This window comes from Dendrobates tinctorius, unplaced genomic scaffold (assembly GCF_039654945.1).
Source record: "Dendrobates tinctorius isolate UK_male_01 unplaced genomic scaffold, ASM3965494v1 ptg000154l, whole genome shotgun sequence".
Classification (NCBI taxonomy): Eukaryota; Metazoa; Chordata; class Amphibia; order Anura; family Dendrobatidae; genus Dendrobates; species Dendrobates tinctorius.
The window spans coordinates 3,674,192-3,694,030 of NW_027361821.1; the positions used below are offsets into that span (position 1 = coordinate 3,674,192).

Genomic DNA, 19,839 nt, shown 5'->3' on the forward strand with positions numbered 1-19,839 from the left:
GGTCTATGGGGGGCACAGAGGGAGATATGGTGGAAGAGAGTAGGTTGACAGCAGCAGAGTATTTCAGGAGAGCAGTGTACTGGTCTATGGGGGGCACAGAGGGAGATATATGGTGGAGGAGCAGGGTGACAGCAGCACAGAGTATTTCAGGAGAGCAGTGTACTGGTCTATGGGGGGCACAGAGGGAGATATATGGGGAGGAGCAGGGTGACAGCAGCACAGAGTATTTCAGGAGAGCAGTGTACTGGTCTATGGGAGGCACAGAGGGAGATATATGGTGGAGGAGCAGGGTGACAGCACCACAGAGTATTTCTGGAGAGCAGTATCACACTGGATAGGATTAGATAAACGGCTCAGCACACAGTATCACACAGGAGAGGATTAGATACACAGCTCAGTAGTCAGTATCACACAGGATAGGATTAGATGTCCAGCAGATGGCCAAGTGTTTTAAAACAGCAGGGAGCCGCTCCTCCTATGTTTTGCAAGAGCAGGGGCAGCAGCTTTGTCAGGTGTTTTGGAAAGAGCAGCTGGTCTCCAGGAGCTGTCCTGTATCCTCTCCTGCAGCTGGTATGTGCAGAGTGAACAGCCAAGCACTGTTATGCTGGAACAGTACTGCATCCAGGGCTTGAAATAGAGTGTAAATGAAGCTAAAAGAAAAGCACTGGGCTCTAATAAGATGGCGCCTGGCCACACCTACAGCTGTGAATTGAGCTGCCCACAGAGGCTGATGCTGCTGCAATGAAAGAGATACGGTCGGGAGCCGACTGTTATGTCTTATGCACAGGGACTGCCGTGAATGAGCATGGAAAGTGTCGTTCAGCAGCCAGAAAGGTAAGATGGCAGCCCCCAGTGGCTGCATTAATACAGTAAAAAAAAAAAAAAAAAAACATACACACCCCACTGAGTCAAGCTTAGGGGACAATATCTTTTAAGGCTATGTGCCCACGTAGCGTTTTTTAAACGCTCAGAAAACGGGTTCTCCTTCACAGAAAACGCACGTTTTTGCCGCGATTTTTGCGCAAAAACGAACTTTTCGATGCGTTTTTTTCCGCGCGTCTTTTGGACTATAGGAAATAGCCAAAAACGCGGACCAAAGTGAAAATTAATGAACATGCTGCGTTTTTTACCACTAAGCGTTTCCTTAAAAAACGCATCCATTGGCACAAAAAGGCCAAGATGCATTTAAATGAATGGGATGCTTCTTTTAAGCGTTTCTGATGCGGTTTGACCCTGAAAAACGCATCAAAAACGCTTAAAAAAAACGCTACGTGGGCACACAGCCTTATACTATTTTCTTTTTTTACATTAAATTATGAAAAAACACGGCACCTTCCCTTTAACCTTAGCCTTGCATGATCTTGTCAGTTATCCACAAATATACACAATACTTTTACTAAGATTTTTTTCTTCCCTTTTATTTTAGCGATTTGCTTGTGCAATGAATATAATTGAGGCATTTCAAAGTAATCATTTAGAGTGTTCTTATGTAATTGCACATTGCTCTCATCCTCCGATACAAATCGAAAGTTTTGCTCTAAAAGGGCAGGATGTGAAAATAGCACCAAAACAGTCAATATTTTTTCATTTCCTTTTTTAACTAAAAAAAAAAAATAAAAAATTACAACAATCACTGGAAACGTATGGTTGTAGCAGAGTTACAGCAAAAACAGGTACAACATTTGGCTTTGTTTTGCAGCTGTTTTATGCTAAAACTGCCCCACGTAACAAAACCAGCCCATTGTGCTTACAACACGTTAAATAGAAAAAACACCACACGTTCAGTTCAAGGTTTCACAGGCATCAGGACGAGCATGCTTACATGGTTACTAGAAAGTATGTAAGAGGAAAGGGACTTTTCTGATTTAGGAACAAGCTACAATCTTCTATTCATCTTGCTTCCGTTTTGGCTTCTTTGGATTTCGCGAACGGCTCTTTGCTTTGCATAGTGGGCAAATGGGTGCATTACGATGGATCTGCTGGTGACAAGACAAGCAGGCCTGGGGAGATAAAGTACAAATTTAAATCATTCATTTTTACCATAGCACCACAAATGCAAAATATACATTATAATAAAGAGAAGAGGCAGGGATTTCTTCCAGGAACTGCAAACCCCGGAGCCTGGAAGAAATCATTATAACTGCATTTCTAAAGATCGACACTACAGCAATTTTGGCATACAGGTGAGACTGACTTAACTATTCTATTACCTGTATGCCCATAGTAATAGATCAAAATCATCCAGGGGGTGACAGATTCCCTTTAACAGATATTTATGGCATACATTTTCAATCTGCCAGATAAGTCTCAGGTTTCAATACTACTTTAGGTTTTTTGTGGCACTTGCAATTGCTTCAATCTGATTATGTGCCATATGATCCTGGAAAGCTTGTTCATCCATACTGTAGACATAGAAACTAAAATGCCCAGAATTCTCCAATAGCCTGTTACTGTGAAGGGACACTGGGAGGAAATACTTAATTTCCCTAAACTTCTCCAATCGAATCTTTAAAATGATCATACTCCTGCGGATTCTGTATGTCATTCAAGCCCTTCCAATAGGGGTCCCCTCGTCATTTTTCAGGAGTCTGGCTTCGGCCGGGTCCCTGGACCTTATCGGGGAAGTCTGAATTTGCATTCTTTGGGCCCTACCTTTCAACACCCTTTCATTTTCCTTACCTCCCCCTCCCCTCTTTTCTTGCTTCTTTTGCTTTCTCTACTTATCCCTTTTTTCTATATTCATCTACTTGTTTGACAGGATTATTCCACTCAGTCTGAACGATTTTAGCTATGTACAGTGGCTTGTGAAAGTATTCACCCCCTTGAAATTTTTCATGTTTTACTACTTCACAACCAAGAATTTAGTTAATTCAAGTTAGATGGTTTCCTCTGGTGAACAGCAATCTTCAAGTCTGACCACAGATTCTCTATTGATTTAAGGTCTGGGCTTTGACTAGGCCACTCCAAAACATTTACACGTTTTCCCTTAGACCAGGGTTCCCCAACTCCAGTCCTCAAGACCCACAAAAAGGTCATGTTTTCAGGATTTCCCTTGTATTGTACAGGTGATGTAATCACCTGGGCAATACTAAGAAAGTCCTGAATACATGACCTGTTGTTGGGCCTTGAGGACCAGAGTTGGGGAACCCTGCCTTAGACGACTCGAGTGTTGCTTTAGCAGTATGCCTTGGGTCAGTTTTGCTGGAAGGTAAGCCTCCGTCCTAGTCTCAAATCACTGACAGACTGAAACAATTTTGCTCAAGATTATCCCTGTACGTCACCCCATCCATCTTCCCCTCAACTCAAAAACATCCCCTGTTGCCGAAAAACATCCCCACAGCATGATGTTGCCACCACGTTTCAAGGTGGAAATTATGTTCTCGGGGTGATAAGCTGTGTTGGATAAGCACTAAACATAGCGTTTACGTTGGTGGCCAAAAAGTTCAATTTTGGTCCCATTTGACAACAGAACCTTCATCCATACATTTGAGGATTCTCCAACATGTCTTTTGGCAAATTCAAAATTAGCCTTACAATTTGTGTGGGTAAGTAGAGGCTTTTTTCTGCCCACTCTCCCTTTAAGGCCACCTCTATGGAGTGTATGGCTTACTGCGGTCATACAGACAGATAATTCAGTTTTTGCTTGGGAACTCTGCAGCTCCTTTAGGGTTACCTTAGGGTCTCTGTGCTGCCTCTGATCAATGCCCTCCTTGCCCGGGCTGAGAGTTTTGGTGGGCAGCCCTGTCTTGGCAGATTTATTGTGGTACCATGTTCTTTCCATTTGATGATAATGGATTTAATGGTAGTCCGGGGGATCATCAGAGATTTGGAAAAAAATTTTATTTATTTTTATAACCCAACCCTGACTTCTCAACAACTTTGTCCTTGACTTGTTTGGAGATCTCCTTGGTCTTCATGGTGTTGTTTGGTTAGTGGTGCCTCCTGGTTATAGGTGTTACAGCCTCTGTGGCCTTTCAGACAAGGTAAAGTGTATATACTGACAGACCACATGGCACTTCGATTGCACACATGGGGTCTCCTGTCACTAAGCATGTGACTTTTTAAAGATTGTGGTTTGTCCTGATGAAGAAGTTGTAAAACTTTGAAACGCATTGTTTAAACTGTCTAAACTTGGATCTGCAGCCCTTATTCTTTCTCCATGGCAATGCAGACTAGTGCATTACATTCAGTTTAGTTTATTTACTGATCATTTTATGTTATTGCTCTTTCAGGATTTGAGTAACAAGTTGATAATTTCTATTGGTATTTCCCCCTATCAGTGAGTGTTTTTATTTCTCGTCATGGCTAGTGCCTTGTAATTATACCTTTTCTTCTATTTATAAAATTAATAAATTAAGATAACAGTTTAAAACAAAAAAGGTACACTGGGAGTTGTAGCGTGGATAATCTCAGAGACCTACAGGTGGGTGACCAGTGTCCTAATTCATGGTCTAAAGGTTCTGTCACACTAAGCGATATCGCTAGCAATATCGCTATAACTTGTGACGTTATAGCGATATTGCTAGTGATATCGCTGTGTGTGATACTTACCTCCGACCCGCTCCCCCGCTGGTTATCGCTGATCGAGCGAGAACGTCCAGGACTGTTTCTCGTCGTCAGCTTCCTGCGGCGCTTCCTGTGGAGAGACGAGCGACGCGTGGAGCCGGGCGGGAGGACGCAGGATCGCCTAGTGTGACAGGTAAGTAGCGACCCCCGTCCCCAGCGATGTCGCTGGTGAGATCTGCCTGTGTGGCAGCTCACTAGCGACCACTTAGCGATGTACCAGCGATCCTGACCGCGTCATATCGCTGGTCGGGATCGCTGGTACATCGCTAAGTGTGACAGTACCTTAATGGTACAGAATAACAATTGATGCTGAAGATCCCACCAGGATATTCATAAAACATTGCTTTTGCTAAACTGAGACTTATTCTACTCAAAATAGTTGATCACACAGTATAGGTTAAAAATATCTGATTGCCAACGGTCCCATCACTAGGATCCTCACCGGTCAGAAGAATAGAGGTCTCGTGTCCCACGTGAATACAGTGAATGCACTTGGAGCATAGATGCTTGACCACCAGAGTTTAAGGGACTGACAGAGAAGGCCTAGTGCAGGACTACATGGATTTCAGTTTGCGGCTGAACAAGATGGCACAGTTACCTTCATAGGAGGCGGCTGCTGGCGGAATGTAGCGGTCTGTCTGGTGTCCTGTTTTCTGGCTACTTGGAGCTGTTGGGCGGCTGCAGCTGCTGCTGCCAGGGATTCTGGTATAGGTGGCTCCTGGGGCTCTGTCTGCCACTCGGCTTTCTGTTTTTCAAAGTAGCTACAATATAAAAGACAAGTTACAACCATTGTCATTCCAAACCAACGTTCATCCCATATAGCCAGGTCACAGAGCAGTCCGCAGGTGAAAACAAGAACTAGGAATGAATGGGCCATCAATGGTGAAGCATACTTTGTGCCAGTTCATTGACTCAATATCTATGTGTCCGTAGAAAGCGGATTTAGGTGGGCACCCATAGGAACATACCGTATATAGAGGATTCCCCCAATCTGTTACAAATCTATTTAATGGCTGGAGTTTTCTACTATTTGATATTGGACTTATATTATGACGAGGAGAATGTAGATGGCTCCACAGTACTTACTCCAGAGACAGCTTCTCCTCCTCCTCACACAGGTCCGGCAGCCTCTGCAGACCCAGCGTCATTCTCAGGGCATCTACGTGCTCTTTCAGAGGTTTGTATTCTTCATGCAAGCGGCGTGTGGACTCCAGTAATTTGTTCAAGTCATTCTCAGACTGCTTGATGGTGTTTTCCATCTACAGTATAGAAGAACAACATTATCATACTTCGCTTTACATATTTCAAGAAACCAAAATTACAAGATCAGACACATGAACGATCAAGTTACTAATTGTTTTACAAGTCTAGCATCTAGAGAGGAAGGGGTTGAATGACAGTTCTCACTTATCTTCCAGATCACACCGCTCCTCAACCTCCCCTGTTTGCACTCCTAAAGTTTGAGCGTTCAGAGCAGCAGCACAGTTACAATGCTGAATAGCACTGTGCACTCTCTGATGCTGCAGTATCAGAGGAGTGACAGGAGCTGGGCCAGATCACTTGCTCCAGTGATCAAGCCACATTTAGAACAGTTCTCTATTGAAAAGGGCTTGTAAGGCTATGCGAACACGTAGTTTTTGGTGGTGCAGATTTTTCCGCGCGGATTTTGGAAAAACTGCAGGTCAAAAAGACCTGCGGTTTAGGCTGCGATTTAGCCCTGCGGTTTCACACCTCTACAACGGAGGAGATGTGAAACCGCAGCGGATTCCGCACAAAGAATTGACATGCTGCGGAATGTAACCCGCAGAAAAATCAGCAGCATGTGCACAGCGTTTTTGGTTTTACCACTGGAAACAATGGTACTGTACAACGCAGCAGAATCCTCACCGTGTGCACATAGCCTAAGCGCTTTGCATACTCTGCCATGCTGCTAGTCTGCAGCATTGGCCGGTAACCTAGACAATGAGCATAAAACAATGAAATAAAAATTCCTCCACCCTTGTGAATCGAGTAACTTTTAAAAAGATTAAAAACTGCAAAATTGTTTGTTTTTTACAAGTTCTTTACCATTTTAACCATTACTGATGTTGAGACAACCCACTAAACTGCAAAGGATGCAGTCATACATCAAACAGGAAAGCGAGTTAAAAAAAAAAAAGAAAAAAAAAAAACAATGTCTCCAGATGTTGGGGACAGCCAAGCTACCTCCATACAGAAGACAACGGGAACCATCGTATGTCTATGGGCGCACTTGCTCAACTACTGCTCCAATCAAACCAGGAACCCTGGTGACTGGTGGCGGTCATAGTGGTAGGCCCCTTGTGATTATATATCACCTAAAAACTATGGAAAAAGTAATACATGTATTCGGCTGATAAAATCCGTGGCGCTCCAGATATATTGTTATTCATGGACAACTCGTATACTGATAAGAATACAATTAGCATAACTAAAGGAACGATTAGCTGAAACACACCAGGTTTATTATTAGCCTGGTTATGTCTTTGTGGCAATTATAGGACTTTATTTCCGTAGTTGTCTTTTAAGGAGATAATTAATTAAAACTTAGAAATCGCAGATAATTTTATGCAATACTTGGCGGCAAATATTGTAAAGAAATTGCAGTTATATGGGGGTCTATACTAATCTTTATGATGCACAAAAAAAAATCAACTTCAATAAAGAAATGGTTTTGTATTTGGCCTCATTTTCCATCCTTATTAAGCTGTATTTTTTCTGCTCACCCATGGAAATGATCCACACAAATGGCAGCATGGTCACAACACATCTCCTCTGTCACATTATAAACATGTGTACATATGACAGTAGAAGTCATGATAATTTAGGTAGGAGCAGGGCAGATCACCAGTAAACAATGGTATAAGGTACTGGGTGCACTGTTGTTAGTGCGCCCCAAAATAATCTGCACAAAGTGAAAAATAAAGGCCCATCAGTTCTCCAGGAGGTGTGACATTTTTCAAGTTTTTGCAATCTTACTTACAAATCTGCCAAAATGTAAGTACTCACAATTAGCATGATATTGCACTGAAATATTTAAATTGACCACTTTACCTTTATGTTAAAAGGAAACTGTCAGCAGCAAAATATAGGGGCAGAGACCCTGATTCCAAGCATGTGTCACTTACTAGGCTGTGTTGTTGCTCCAATACAAATCAGTGTTTTATCAGCAGGAGGTTATCACTGCAAAACAGTCCAGCTAATATGTTTAATCCCGCCTCCACCACTGATTGGCAGATTCCTGTTCACACTGTTAGCAAGTTACCAATCAGTGGTGGGGGCAGAATTACATAGCTCAGCATTCATAAGACTGGACATTTACAGCAGAGAAAACACAGAGATTCTATCAAAACTGCACCAAGCAGTCCAGAAAGTGACAACGCTGGAATCAGGCTGACTGCATCTATGACATGCTGCTGTCAAATTGCATAGCAAAAACCTACTGACAGATTGCCTTTAACAGAGAAGTTTGGTACATTTATTGTAAAAATGGCTGCTGATGGAACAGGATGTGATCAGGTCTGTCCATCAACCTCCTCCAATTGGAAAATGGCTTTCCATGGTGCACGGTTTCCCTGGTGCGGCCAACCCCTTTAAAGAACGTTTGACAACACAACTTCATGATGACACCTATTGCACTTTGTAGCGATATCGCAGCATTTTACATATTAACTTTTCAATGGCAATGATAGAAAATAAATGAGGCACGTAATTGGTTTCATTTGCGATCAATGTGCATATCATGACAGTGTCTAATTCCTGCTGGTAAAATACCCAAATCCCTTGGAAGGTGTAACTACCAGGATTGCACACACCGTCATCCTTGTAATGATTACGGTTATTAAAGGGACTTTCTCCCTTTGGAATAAATGTTGTTGGATCATGGAGAGAAATGAAGCAAAGCTTATTTTAGTACAATTACAACAAAACTTCACCGTGGGGATAATGTCACAAACAATTACGTTACTCTGACATTTAACTGGCAATTTGAATTTTGGTATGGATGACTGGAGAGAGTCGGAACAGGAAATATGGAGATCCGATATACATTGGGGGAAATAAGTATTTGATCCCTTGCTGATTTTGTAAGTTTGCCCACTGATAAAGTCATGAACAGTCTATGATTTTAAGGGTAGGTTAATTTTAACATTGAGAGATAGAATATCAAAAATAAAATCCAGAAAATCACATTGTATAAATTATATAAATTTGCATTTTTCAGTAAGGCCGCTTTCACACTTCAGGCTTTCGGTATCCGGCATGGTGCGGCGAAAAACCGGACTGCCGATCCAGCGCCTGTTACGACCAGATCCGGCTTTTTCCCCGTGCTGTTCCATTGGTGCCGCATTGCGCCGGATGACAATGTGTCCGGTTTTTTACGGATCCGGAGAAAATAGCCGGTCCGGCGTCTGGAAAAAACGTTGCATGCAACGTTTTTCCCAACGCTGGACCGGTTTTTCGCACTGCGCATTCCCGGAAACCTTCTCTGCCAGGAATATATCCGGCAGAAAGAAGGATCCGGTGTCTGCGTTTGCGGCCGGATCCGGTAGTCCGGTTTTTCGCCGCACCATGCCGGATACCGAAAGCCTGAAGTGTGAAAGCGGTCCAAGAAATAATTATTTGATCCCTCTGGCAAACAAGACTTAATACTTGGTGGCGAAACCATTGTTGGCAAGCACAGCAGTCAGATGTTTTTTGTAGTGGATGATGAGGTTTGCACACATGTCAGGAGGAATTTTGGTCCACTCCTCTTTGCAGATCATCTCTAAATCATTAAGATTTTGAGGCTGTCGCTTGGCAACTTGGAGCTTCAACTCCCTCCATACGTTTTCTATGGGATTAAGGTCTGGAGACTGGCTAGGCTACTCCATGACCTTAGTGTGCTTCTGTTTCAGCCACTTTTTTGTTGCCTTGGCTGTATGTTTTGGGTCATTGTCTTGCTGGAAGACCCAGCCACAACCCAAAGATAAGGATGTTGAGAAGGCCGAACTTTTAAATTCCTATTTTGCATCTGTTTTCTCTCACAAAGGAAATATGTAACATCAACTATTCTTCACTGTCCTATTAAGAAGAATCCAGGATATCCATAAACAGAAAGATAGTGAGGAAACACTTAGCTAACCTAAATGAATTCAAGTCTCCAGGTACAGATGAATTACACCTCAGAGTACTGAAGGAGATAGCAGAAAAAAATTTTGAACCCCTCTCCATAATCTTTGAAAATTCTTGGAGAACAGGAGAAGTGCAAATGTTGTTCCTATCTTCAAAAAGGGGAAGAAGGTGGACCCAGGCAACTATAGGCTGGCGAGTTTGACTTCTATACCAGGAAAGATCTTTGAACAAATTATTAAACAACATGTATGTCAGTACCTGGATAAGAATGAAGTGATTAAACAGCATGGGTTTGTAACTAATAAGTCATGTCAGACTAACTTAATTTCTTTCTATGACAGAATGACTGATTGTGTGGGTCAGGGAAATGCTGTAGATATAGTACCGTATTTTTCGGACTATAAGACGCACCCCAATTTTCAGAAGGAAAATGGGGAAAAAAATAATGTGTCACATGGGGGTCTGTCTTACAGTCCGAATTCAGCTTACCTGGGAAGGGATCCGGCACAGATGGAGGAGTGATCACAGGGGTCATTCAGTGCTCCAGGCTGGTGCGATGGCTCTGTGCTGGGGCAGCTGGGCTGTGCAAGCTGGGTTAGGTGGGCTGTGCTGGGGCAGCTGGGCTGGGGCAGCTGTGCTGGGCAGGGGCAGCTGGGCTCTGTGGGGTGAGGGTGGCGGCGGGTTGTGCTCCGGTGCAGGGGCGGCGGCTCCGCCGGCATTTCCTCGAAGCCCGGAGGGACAAGATCTCGTTGCCGAGATTTGAATCTCGTCTCCAGAGATCTGAACCTGCGCATGCGCTGTCCCCGGACCGGCGGCCATCTTCCCGGCGTCCATGCTCCCGGAGGCCACACCAACATGGCAACAGTCAGCAACATATGTGCGGGGGCCTCCGGGCTTCGAGGAAATGCCGGCGGAGCCCCCCACGGAGCACAGAGAGCCGCTACCCCTGCACCAGAGCACAGCCCGCTGCCACCACCGCACTACAGAGCCACGCGGCACCCACACCAGCCACCAGCCATGGACGGATGTAAGTATATTGCGACCATAAGAAGCACCCCCCACTTTCCCCCAAAATTTTTGGTAAAAAAAGTGCATCTTATGGGCCGAAAAATACGGTATATCTTGACTTCAGCAAAGCATTTGACAAAGTATCTCACACAATCCTTATTGAAAAAATGACTAAGTATGGAATGGAGAAGGCGACTGTCAGGTGGATTCATAACTGGCTTAGTGATCGGACCCAAAGAGTGGTCGTAAATGGATGCACATCCAGTTGGAAGAATGTCTCAAGTGGGGTACCACAGGGCTCTGTCCTGGGCCCTGTATTGTTCAACATCTTTATCAACGATTTAGATAAAGGAATTGAGGGTAAACTGACTAAATTTGCTGATGACACAAAGCTAGGAGGGATAGCTAATACTCGAGAAGAGAGAGAGAGAGAGGATTCAAAAAGATATAAATAAACTGGAGCAGTGGGCAGCAACTAACAGAATGGTTTTTAACAGGGAAAAATGCAAAGTACTACATCTGGGGAATAAAAATGAAAAAAAACATATATAGAATGGGAGGAATAGGGCTAAGCAACAGCTCATGTGAAAAAGACTTGGGTATACTAATAGATCACAGACAGAATATGAGGTAACATTGTGATGCAGCAGCAAAAAAGGCAAATGCAATTCTAGGATGTATTAACAGAAGCATACAGTCTAGATCACGTGAAGTCATTATTGCCCTCCACTCCTCTTTAGTCAGACCTCATCCGAAATACTGTGTCCAGTTTTGGGCACCACATTTTAAAAAAAAGACATCAACAAACTGGAGCAAGTTCAGAAAATAGCGACCAGAATGGTGACCGATCTGCAAACCCTGTCTTATGAGGAAAGGTTACAGGATTTGGGAATGTTTAGCTTGCAAAAGAGAAGACTGAGAAGAGACTTAACTGTCTACAAATATGTCAAGGGCTGTCACATTGTGAAAGGATCATCTGTATTCTCATTTGCACAAGGAAAGACTAAAAGCAATGGGATGAAACTGAATGGGAGGAGACAGATTAGATATTAGAAAAATCTTTGGAACAGGCTGCCACAAGAGGTGGTGAGTTCTCCTTCAATTGAAGTCTTCAAACAGAGGCTGGACAAACATCTGTCTGGGATGATTTAGAGAATCCTGCTTTGAGCAGGGGGTTGGAACAGATGGCCCAGGAGGTCCCTTCCAACTGTACGATTCTATGACCCATTTTTAATGTCCTGGCGGAGGGAAGGAGGTTGTCACTCAGGGTTTTACGGTACATGGTTCCATCCATTCTCCCACTTATGCAGTGAAGTAGTCCTGTGCCCTTAGCAGAGAAACACCCCACCAAAACAATGTTTCCACCTCCATGGTTGATAGTGGGGACAGTGTTCTTTGGGTCATAGGCAGCATTTCTCTTTCTGCAAACATGGCAAATTGAGTTAAAGCCAAAGACCTCAATTTTTGTCTCATCTGACCACACCACCTTCTCCCAATCACTCACAGAATCATCCAGGTGTTCATTGGCAAACTTCAGACGGGCCTGCGCATGTACCTTCTTGAGCAGGGGGACCTTGCGGGCACTGCAGGATTTTAAACCTTTACGGTGTAATGTGTTAGCAATGGTATTCTTGGTGACTGTGGTCCCAGCTGCCTTGAGATCATTAACAAATTCTCCCTGTGTAGTTTTAGGCTGATCTCTCACCTTCCTCATGATCAAGGATACCCCACGAGGTGAGATTTTGCATGGTGCCCCAGATCGATGTCGATTGACAGTCATTTTGTATTTCTTCCATTTTCTTACTATTGCATCAACAGCTGTCTCCTTCTCACCCAGCGTATTACTTATGGTTTTGTAGCCCATTCCAGCTTTGTGCAGGTCTGTGATCTTGTCCCTGACATCCTTATAAAGTTGGTCTTACCCATGTTGTGGAGGTTAGAGTATGACTGATTAATTGAGTCTGTGGACAGGAGTCTTTTATAAAGGTGACTATATAAGACAGATGTCTTCAGTGTAACGAAGTTGATTAGCAGCGTCTAACTGGTCTGTAGGAACCAGAACTCTTAATGCTTGGTAGGCGATCAAATACATATTTCTCACTGCAAAATGCAAATAAATTTATATAATTTATACAATGTGATTTTCTGGATTTTATTTTTTACCCCTATCTCTCAATGTTGAAATTAACCTACCCTTAAAATTATAGACTGTTCATGTCTTTGTCAGTGAGCAAACTTACAAAATCAGCAAGGGATCAAATATTTATTTCCCACACTGTAAAAGAATTACTAGACCCCTGTCTATGTTTATGTCTTGTACATTTAGGCACAGCTGTACTACACACTTCACCGGGGGGCGTAACAATCTGGGTCACAGAGGGTGTGAACGCAACCAGGCCCATGTGGGAGGGGTTCCTGCACTGCAATACACACTGCCAGCCAATCAGAGGACAGCAGCTGACGTCAGAGTGCCCATGACATCATGCGCTGCCCATTGCTTGCACGCTGAAATCAGCAGCCGTCTCTGTGCCGGCTACAGTAAGCTTGCTCAATATTTGTTCCCTGTGTCAATTCTCATTATTACGAATAACTTAATTTATGGACATTTATGGTTTGCTTTCTTTAACTGTGTGGATTGAATGGGTTGTTATTGACATCTGGTGAGAATTTCATGTTAATAGCACCTTTAGAAATAAATTTACTTAGAAACTTGGTGACGGGTTCAATACTTACAATACCATGTAAAAGTTTAGGGTCACTTAGAAATGTCCTTATTTTTGAAAGAAAAGCACAGCTTTTTTCTAATGAAGCTAACATTAAATGATTCAGAAATACACTTTATACATTTGTTAATGTGGTAAATTACTATTCTAGCTGCAAAGGTCTGGTTTGTAATGCAATATGTTCATAGGTATATAGAGGCCCATTTCCAACAACCATTACTCCAGTGTTCTTATGGTACTTTGTGTTTGCTAACTGTGTAAGAAGGCTAATTAATGGATGGTTAGAATACCCATGAAAACCCTTGTGCAAGTATGTTAGCACAGCTGAAAACAGTTTGGCTGATTAGAGAAGCTATAAACCTGACCTTCCTTTGAGCTAGTTGAGAATCTGGAGCATTACATTTGTTGGTTCCATTAAACTCTCAAAATGGCCAGAAAAAAAGAACTTTCACGTGAAACTCGACAGTCTGTTCTTGTTCTTAGAAATGAAGGCTATTCCATGTGAGAAATTGCCAAGAAACTGAAGATTTCCTACAACGGTGTGTACTACTCCCTTCAGAGTAGAGCACAAAGAGGCTCTAACCAGAGTAGAAAGAGAAGTGGGAGGCCCCGCTGCACAACTGAGCAACCAGACAAGTACATTAGAGTCTGTAGTTTGAGAAATCAGCACCTCACAGGTCCTCAACTGGCAGCTTCATTAAATAGTACATGCAAAACGCCAGTGTCAACGTCTATAGTGAAAAGGCGACTCCGGGATGCTGGCCTTCAGGGCAGAGTGGCAAAGAAAAAGCCATATCTCAGACTGGCTAATAAAAGGAAAAGATTAAAATGGGCAAAAGAACACAGACATTGGACAGAGGAAGATCGGAAAAAAATGTTATGGACTGACGAATCTAAGTTTGAGGTGTTTGGATCACACAGAAGAACATTTGTGAAACGCAGAACAATTGAAAAGATGCTGGAAGAGTGCCTGATGCCATTTGTCAAGCATGGTGGAGGTAATGTGATGGTCTGGGGTTGCTTTGGTGCTGGTAAAGTGGGAGAGTTGTACAAGGTAAAAGGGATTTTGAATAAGGAAGGCTATCACTCCATTTTGCAACTCCATGCCATACCCTGTGGACAGCGCTTGATTGGAGCCAATTTCATCTTACAACAGGACAATGACCCAAAGCACACCTCCAAATTATGCAAGAACTATTTAGGGAAGAAGCAGGCAGCTGGTATTCTACCTGTAATGGAGTGGCCAGCGCTGTCACCAGATCTCAACCTCATTGAGCTGTTGTGGGAGCAGCTTTACCGTATGGTATGCAAAAAGTGCCCGTCAAGCCAAAACAACTTGTGGGAGGGGCTTCTGGAATCATGGGGTGAAATTTCTCCAGATTACCTCAGCAAATTAGCTGCTAGAATGCCAAAGGTCCGCAATGCTGTAATTGCTGCAAAGGGAGCATTCTTTGATGAAAGCAAAGTTTGAAGGAGAAAATTATTTCTTCAAATAAAAATCTATTTTTGGAACCTTGTCAATGTCTGGACTAGATTTTAAATTCATTTGGCAACTCATTTGATTAATAAAAATGAGTTTTCATGGAAAACAAATTTGTCTGGGTGACCCCAAAATTTGTAACGGTATACCATGATGGGCCCAGGATCAGGGACATATACAGTGGGTACGGAAAGTATTCAGACCCCTTTAAAATTTTTCCCTCTTGGTTTCATTGCAGCCATTTGGTAAATTCAAAAAAGCTCTTTTTTTCTCATTAATGTACACTCTGCATCCCATCATGGACTGAAAAAAAACAAATGTAGAAATTTTTGCAAATTTATTAAAAAAGAAAAACTGAAATATCACATGGTCATAAGTATTCAGACCCTTTGCTCAGTATTGAGTAGAAGCACCCTTTTGAGCTAGTACAGCCATGAGTCTTCTTGGGAATGATGCAAGTTTTTCACACCTGGATTTGGGGATTCTCTGCCATTCTTCCTTGCAGACCCTCTCCAGTCCCGTCAGTTTGGATGGTGAATGTTGGTGGACAGCCATTTTCAGAAATGCTCAATTGAGTTTAGGTCAGGGCTATGGCTGGGCCAGTCAAGAATGGTCACAGAGTTGTTTTGAAGCCACTCCTTTGTTATCTTAGCTGTGTGCTTAGGGTTATTGTCTTGTTGGAAGGTGAACCATTGGCCAAGACTGAGGTCCAGAGCACTCTGGAAAAGGTTTTCATCCAGGATATCTCTGTACTTGACCACATTTATGTTTCCTTCAATTACAACCAGTCATCCTGTCCATGCAGCTGAAAAACATCTCCATAGCATGATGCTCTCACCACCATGTTTCACTGTTGGGATTGTATTGGGCAGGGGATGAGCAGTGCCTGGTTTTCTCCACACATGCCGCTTAGAATTATCACCAAAAAGTTCTATCTACGTCTCATCAGACCAGAGAATCTTATTTCTTATCTTCATGTGGTTTTTAGCAAACTTTATGCGGGTTTTCATATGTCTGCCACTGCGGAGAGGCTTCCATCGGGCCACTCTGCCATAACGGCTCGACTGGTGGAGGGCTGCGGTGATAGTTGACTTTGTGGAACTTTCTCCCATCTCCCTACTGCATCTGTGGAGCTCAGCCACAATGATCTTGGGGTTCTTCTTTACCTATCTCACCAAGGCTCTTCACCCACGATATATTTGTATATTGCAATCTTTGGCTGATACTGTTGTTTGTGATGATTCGTATACATGGCAAATTAGGAGATTTGCCTTTTGAGTTTTTGGCTATTTCCTGTGCTCTGGACTGTCATGGCCAATATTTAAGACATTATGGGGTGCCCTATTTTCTATTGCCATTTCCACCTTTAATACATCCAAAAGAGAAGAGTGTTCCCTAGGGAAAGTCTCGGATCACATTATGTTTAAATTTTGGGTCTTATCCATTGCACACGGTATCTTATTTGTCTGTGACTGCACCTTTATATGTAACTGCCTATTTGTAGCAATATTACCCAGCGTTCTATACAGAGATTATTTTGTCGATTTCTTTTCTATAGATTTAAATCTAGGTATCTGTTACCCACTATCTCATTTTGCAATTTGTATTAAAAATAATGCATAGCCAGAAATTAGCTTCTGCCAACATTCCCAGGAGTCTCAGTCCATTCCTCATTGCAATGGTTCCAGGTCACTAATATGCTTGGGTTACCAAGAGAATGTCCAAACATTTAACACAAGAGATCACTAACTTATACAAACAAAGAACAGGATAAAAGAAATAGCAAAGGCATTCAATGTTCCTCAAGAACTAGGAGGCTGCACGTTGTGCAAGGGGGGCATCGTACTGCAAGTAGGAGGCCATTGGGCGACTGTGGCATACACCATACTAAAGGGAAGAGGTGAATGGGGCCATCATAATTATGTTTTGGGGAAGTGGTTGATAAAAATACAAGGGCTGAATAACTGGAGCTGGATAACTAATAAACTTTATAAAAATCTGTAAATTATACTGTTTTGATTAGCCGCTACAGGTAAGGCCTCTTTCACACTTCAGTTTTTTGCATCAGTCAAAATCCGCCAAAAGGACGGATGCTGGATCCGTTTTAGAAGTGATGACAACGGATGCCACCCATCCGTTTTTTTGACGAGAGAGAGAGAGAGAGAGAGAGAGAGAGAGAGAGAGAGAGAGAGAGAGAGAGAGAGAGAGAGAGAGAGAGTGTTAATTTTTTTTGTCCGACACCCAGAAAGAATTTCGGGTTAAATGAGTGTCTGGAGGATCCGCCAGAGAAAAAAAAAAAAGTTGCAAGCTCCGTTTTGACATCTTTGGGGATGGTGACGGACAGCAACTTTTGGCGGATCCTCACAAAAAACGGATACAACGGACAGCAATCCATCACAATCCGCCATTAATGAAAGTCAATGGAGAAAAAAAAAAGGATCCTCAAAAGAAAATTGAGGATCCGTTTTTTTCAAAACCTGGCGGATTGTGACTGATTGTAAAAAACTGAAGTGTGAAAGAGGCCTAAGGATATCCGTTACAATAATCCCTATCATATATTAACAGTCGCTGCTGCTCAAACTTCATCCTGCAAATTCTTAATTAAGCAATTAACTTAATTCAGATAAATATCAATATTAATATATATTATTAGAGGTCAGCATGTTAGCGCAGCCCTCCACAGCGGTCTCATATGCAGCCCCTTGGAAAAATTAAGTGCATACCCCTGGTCAAAAGTATTATTCTTATCAATCTAAAAATCTCTTGGAAAGAACAGCACTGAGTAAACATACTATATGACCCACGGACTATTGATCCAGGGAGCGTTCCCAGTACTGGCCAAATAAATCCAGAGTCTCTTGGCCTTTCCACTGTGTTACAATAATTATCCCTTCTTGCTATTCCCCTGCTATTAATCTTACCACCAAGAAAGCAATGTGTCATATACAGGTTGCTTAAAAATTAACACATGGTCACGCAGTACATTTTTAGCCTACAACTTTACAGTAGATCTCAGAACAACCTTAACAAAGCACTTAAATAACATTTACAGTATGTCGTTATTTCCTTTATCCACAGCTTGAGTCTCATAACGGTGTAATGGTGAAAGAGGGTCCAGAAGACGACTGAGAATGTTGAAGCACCCTTGTGTCGTGATAAACATCATAATTTGTATCACCAAAATACGGATCCAATCCAAATGCCCTCTAAGGGTATGTGCACACGATGCGGATTGGGGTGCGGATTTGGCCGCGTGGATTTCACAAAATCCGCAGGTAAATCTGCATGTCAAAAGACCTGCAGTTTAACCTGGGGATTGCGCTGCGGTTTTGCCATGCGAATTTTCATCTCCACAATGGAGGAGATGGCAAACCGCAGCGGAATCCGCAGAAAGAATTGACGTGTCAATTCTTTCTGCGGTTTAGAAACGGCAGGAAAACCGCACGTCTGCACTGCGGTTTTTAATATCCATAGGATATTATGGTACTGTACACCGCAGCAAGAACTGCTTCGGATCCGCAGCGGCCAAATCCGCTGCGGAACCGCAGCGTGTGCACACACCCTAATGTCCTTTTTTTTCAACAGAGTCATTCAAGACAGATAGGATAGGTCATCAATATCAATTGATTTGGGGGCCAGCACCCACAGCATGCCCACCGATCATTATAACTATTATCGTTACATATGGTGCCGACTCATTAGTCTACAAAATACTCTAATGTGTGTTATCAAAAAGAAATTACAATCTCAAAAATCCAATACTGTAGGTGCATGACTGGCCTAAACTGAGCCAAAGAGCTTTACATTATGCAGTGCTGGGGCGCAGATATTCCCTTACATATGTGCAGCTAAATCTATAGTGTACAGTACATACCACATTAATGTCAGCGTGTATCAGCCTCAACTCTTCTACGTGGGCCATTTTCTCCTGAAGTAGAAGATCCATTTCTTGCTTATACTCCTTCAGGTGTCTCTCCTCCGACTCCAAAGACTCAAATTCTGCTTTGAGGCGAGCCTTTATCTTCTCCATCTGAAGAGTCTTGTTCCTAGAAAAATCAAGAAAGCAAATATACTAAGAAACATCAAGTCTCATAATAAGAATCTAGTAACACAGAAGAAGCTGTAGCCCTGGATGATCCCCTACACCTGCAATTAGACTAGATCATAGTGTGAGGCACTAACAGCCCTGCGGCAGGGCACCATCATCATACTATTAACCTGCAGATTATGTGAACCCAAGAAAAAAGGACCAGGAGCAGTATATAAAATATATAGATTTTATTGTTATCAAAAAAATTAAAAATAAAATCAAGATTATGAATAGATAATTTGAAATTACATACATAAGGGAATCAGCAACACTTAGGTACCACACACAGGTGGGGTTGGGTAAAAAAGTGGCAATTTAATATCAACAACATACGGTATACCAATGAAGATGGCCGTAAAAAGTACACAAAAAGGTATCACTTATATGCAAAAAATAATAACCACCAAAAAAAAGGGGGATATATAGGAAGTGCAAAAAACAGATATCTCTCAGTAGTCATATAAAGTGCAACAGTGCATAATTAGTGATCCGAAAACCAGACCTACAAAAATAGACCACGGACAAGAGATTTATAATCTGATACAAGAGTGACTGCCGCCAGTAATAGCCAATTTGCCAAGATGGGTATACGAGACTAGAATAGTAATAATAAATGAAGCAAGAAACCAACCTTGCTTGTAATGTGGGCTGAAGGACCCCAAAGCGCGTTTCGCTACTTAGCTTCTTCGGGGGGGTGAAGATTAACTACGTTATCAGACTGACAGGTTCTCTGTAAAGTCTATACCAAAAGAAGATAAAGATTCCAAAAAAGCAAAATACCTACTCACTGGATCAGACAATAGTCCAGGCAGCACTTAAAGGGAGTCTGTCAGCACAGAAGG

At 42.5% G+C, this 19,839-nt stretch overlaps 1 protein-coding gene across 1 annotated transcript in view; it reads right to left on the bottom strand.

The window, feature by feature from the left end:
- Nucleotides 1–1,390: 1,390 nt before the first annotated feature.
- ZC4H2 (zinc finger C4H2-type containing) overlaps nt 1,391–19,839 on the bottom strand; it is a 32,455-nt gene continuing 14,006 nt past the window's right edge. The window contains exons 2-5 of the mRNA XM_073547575.1: nt 18,782–18,953; nt 5,653–5,825; nt 5,165–5,327; nt 1,391–2,000 (exon numbers count right to left, since the gene is read on the bottom strand). Of these exons, the coding sequence (XP_073403676.1) occupies nt 1,887–2,000; nt 5,165–5,327; nt 5,653–5,825; nt 18,782–18,953 (622 nt within the window). The 3' untranslated portion in view covers nt 1,391–1,886. The remainder of the gene's footprint in view (nt 2,001–5,164; nt 5,328–5,652; nt 5,826–18,781; nt 18,954–19,839) is intronic.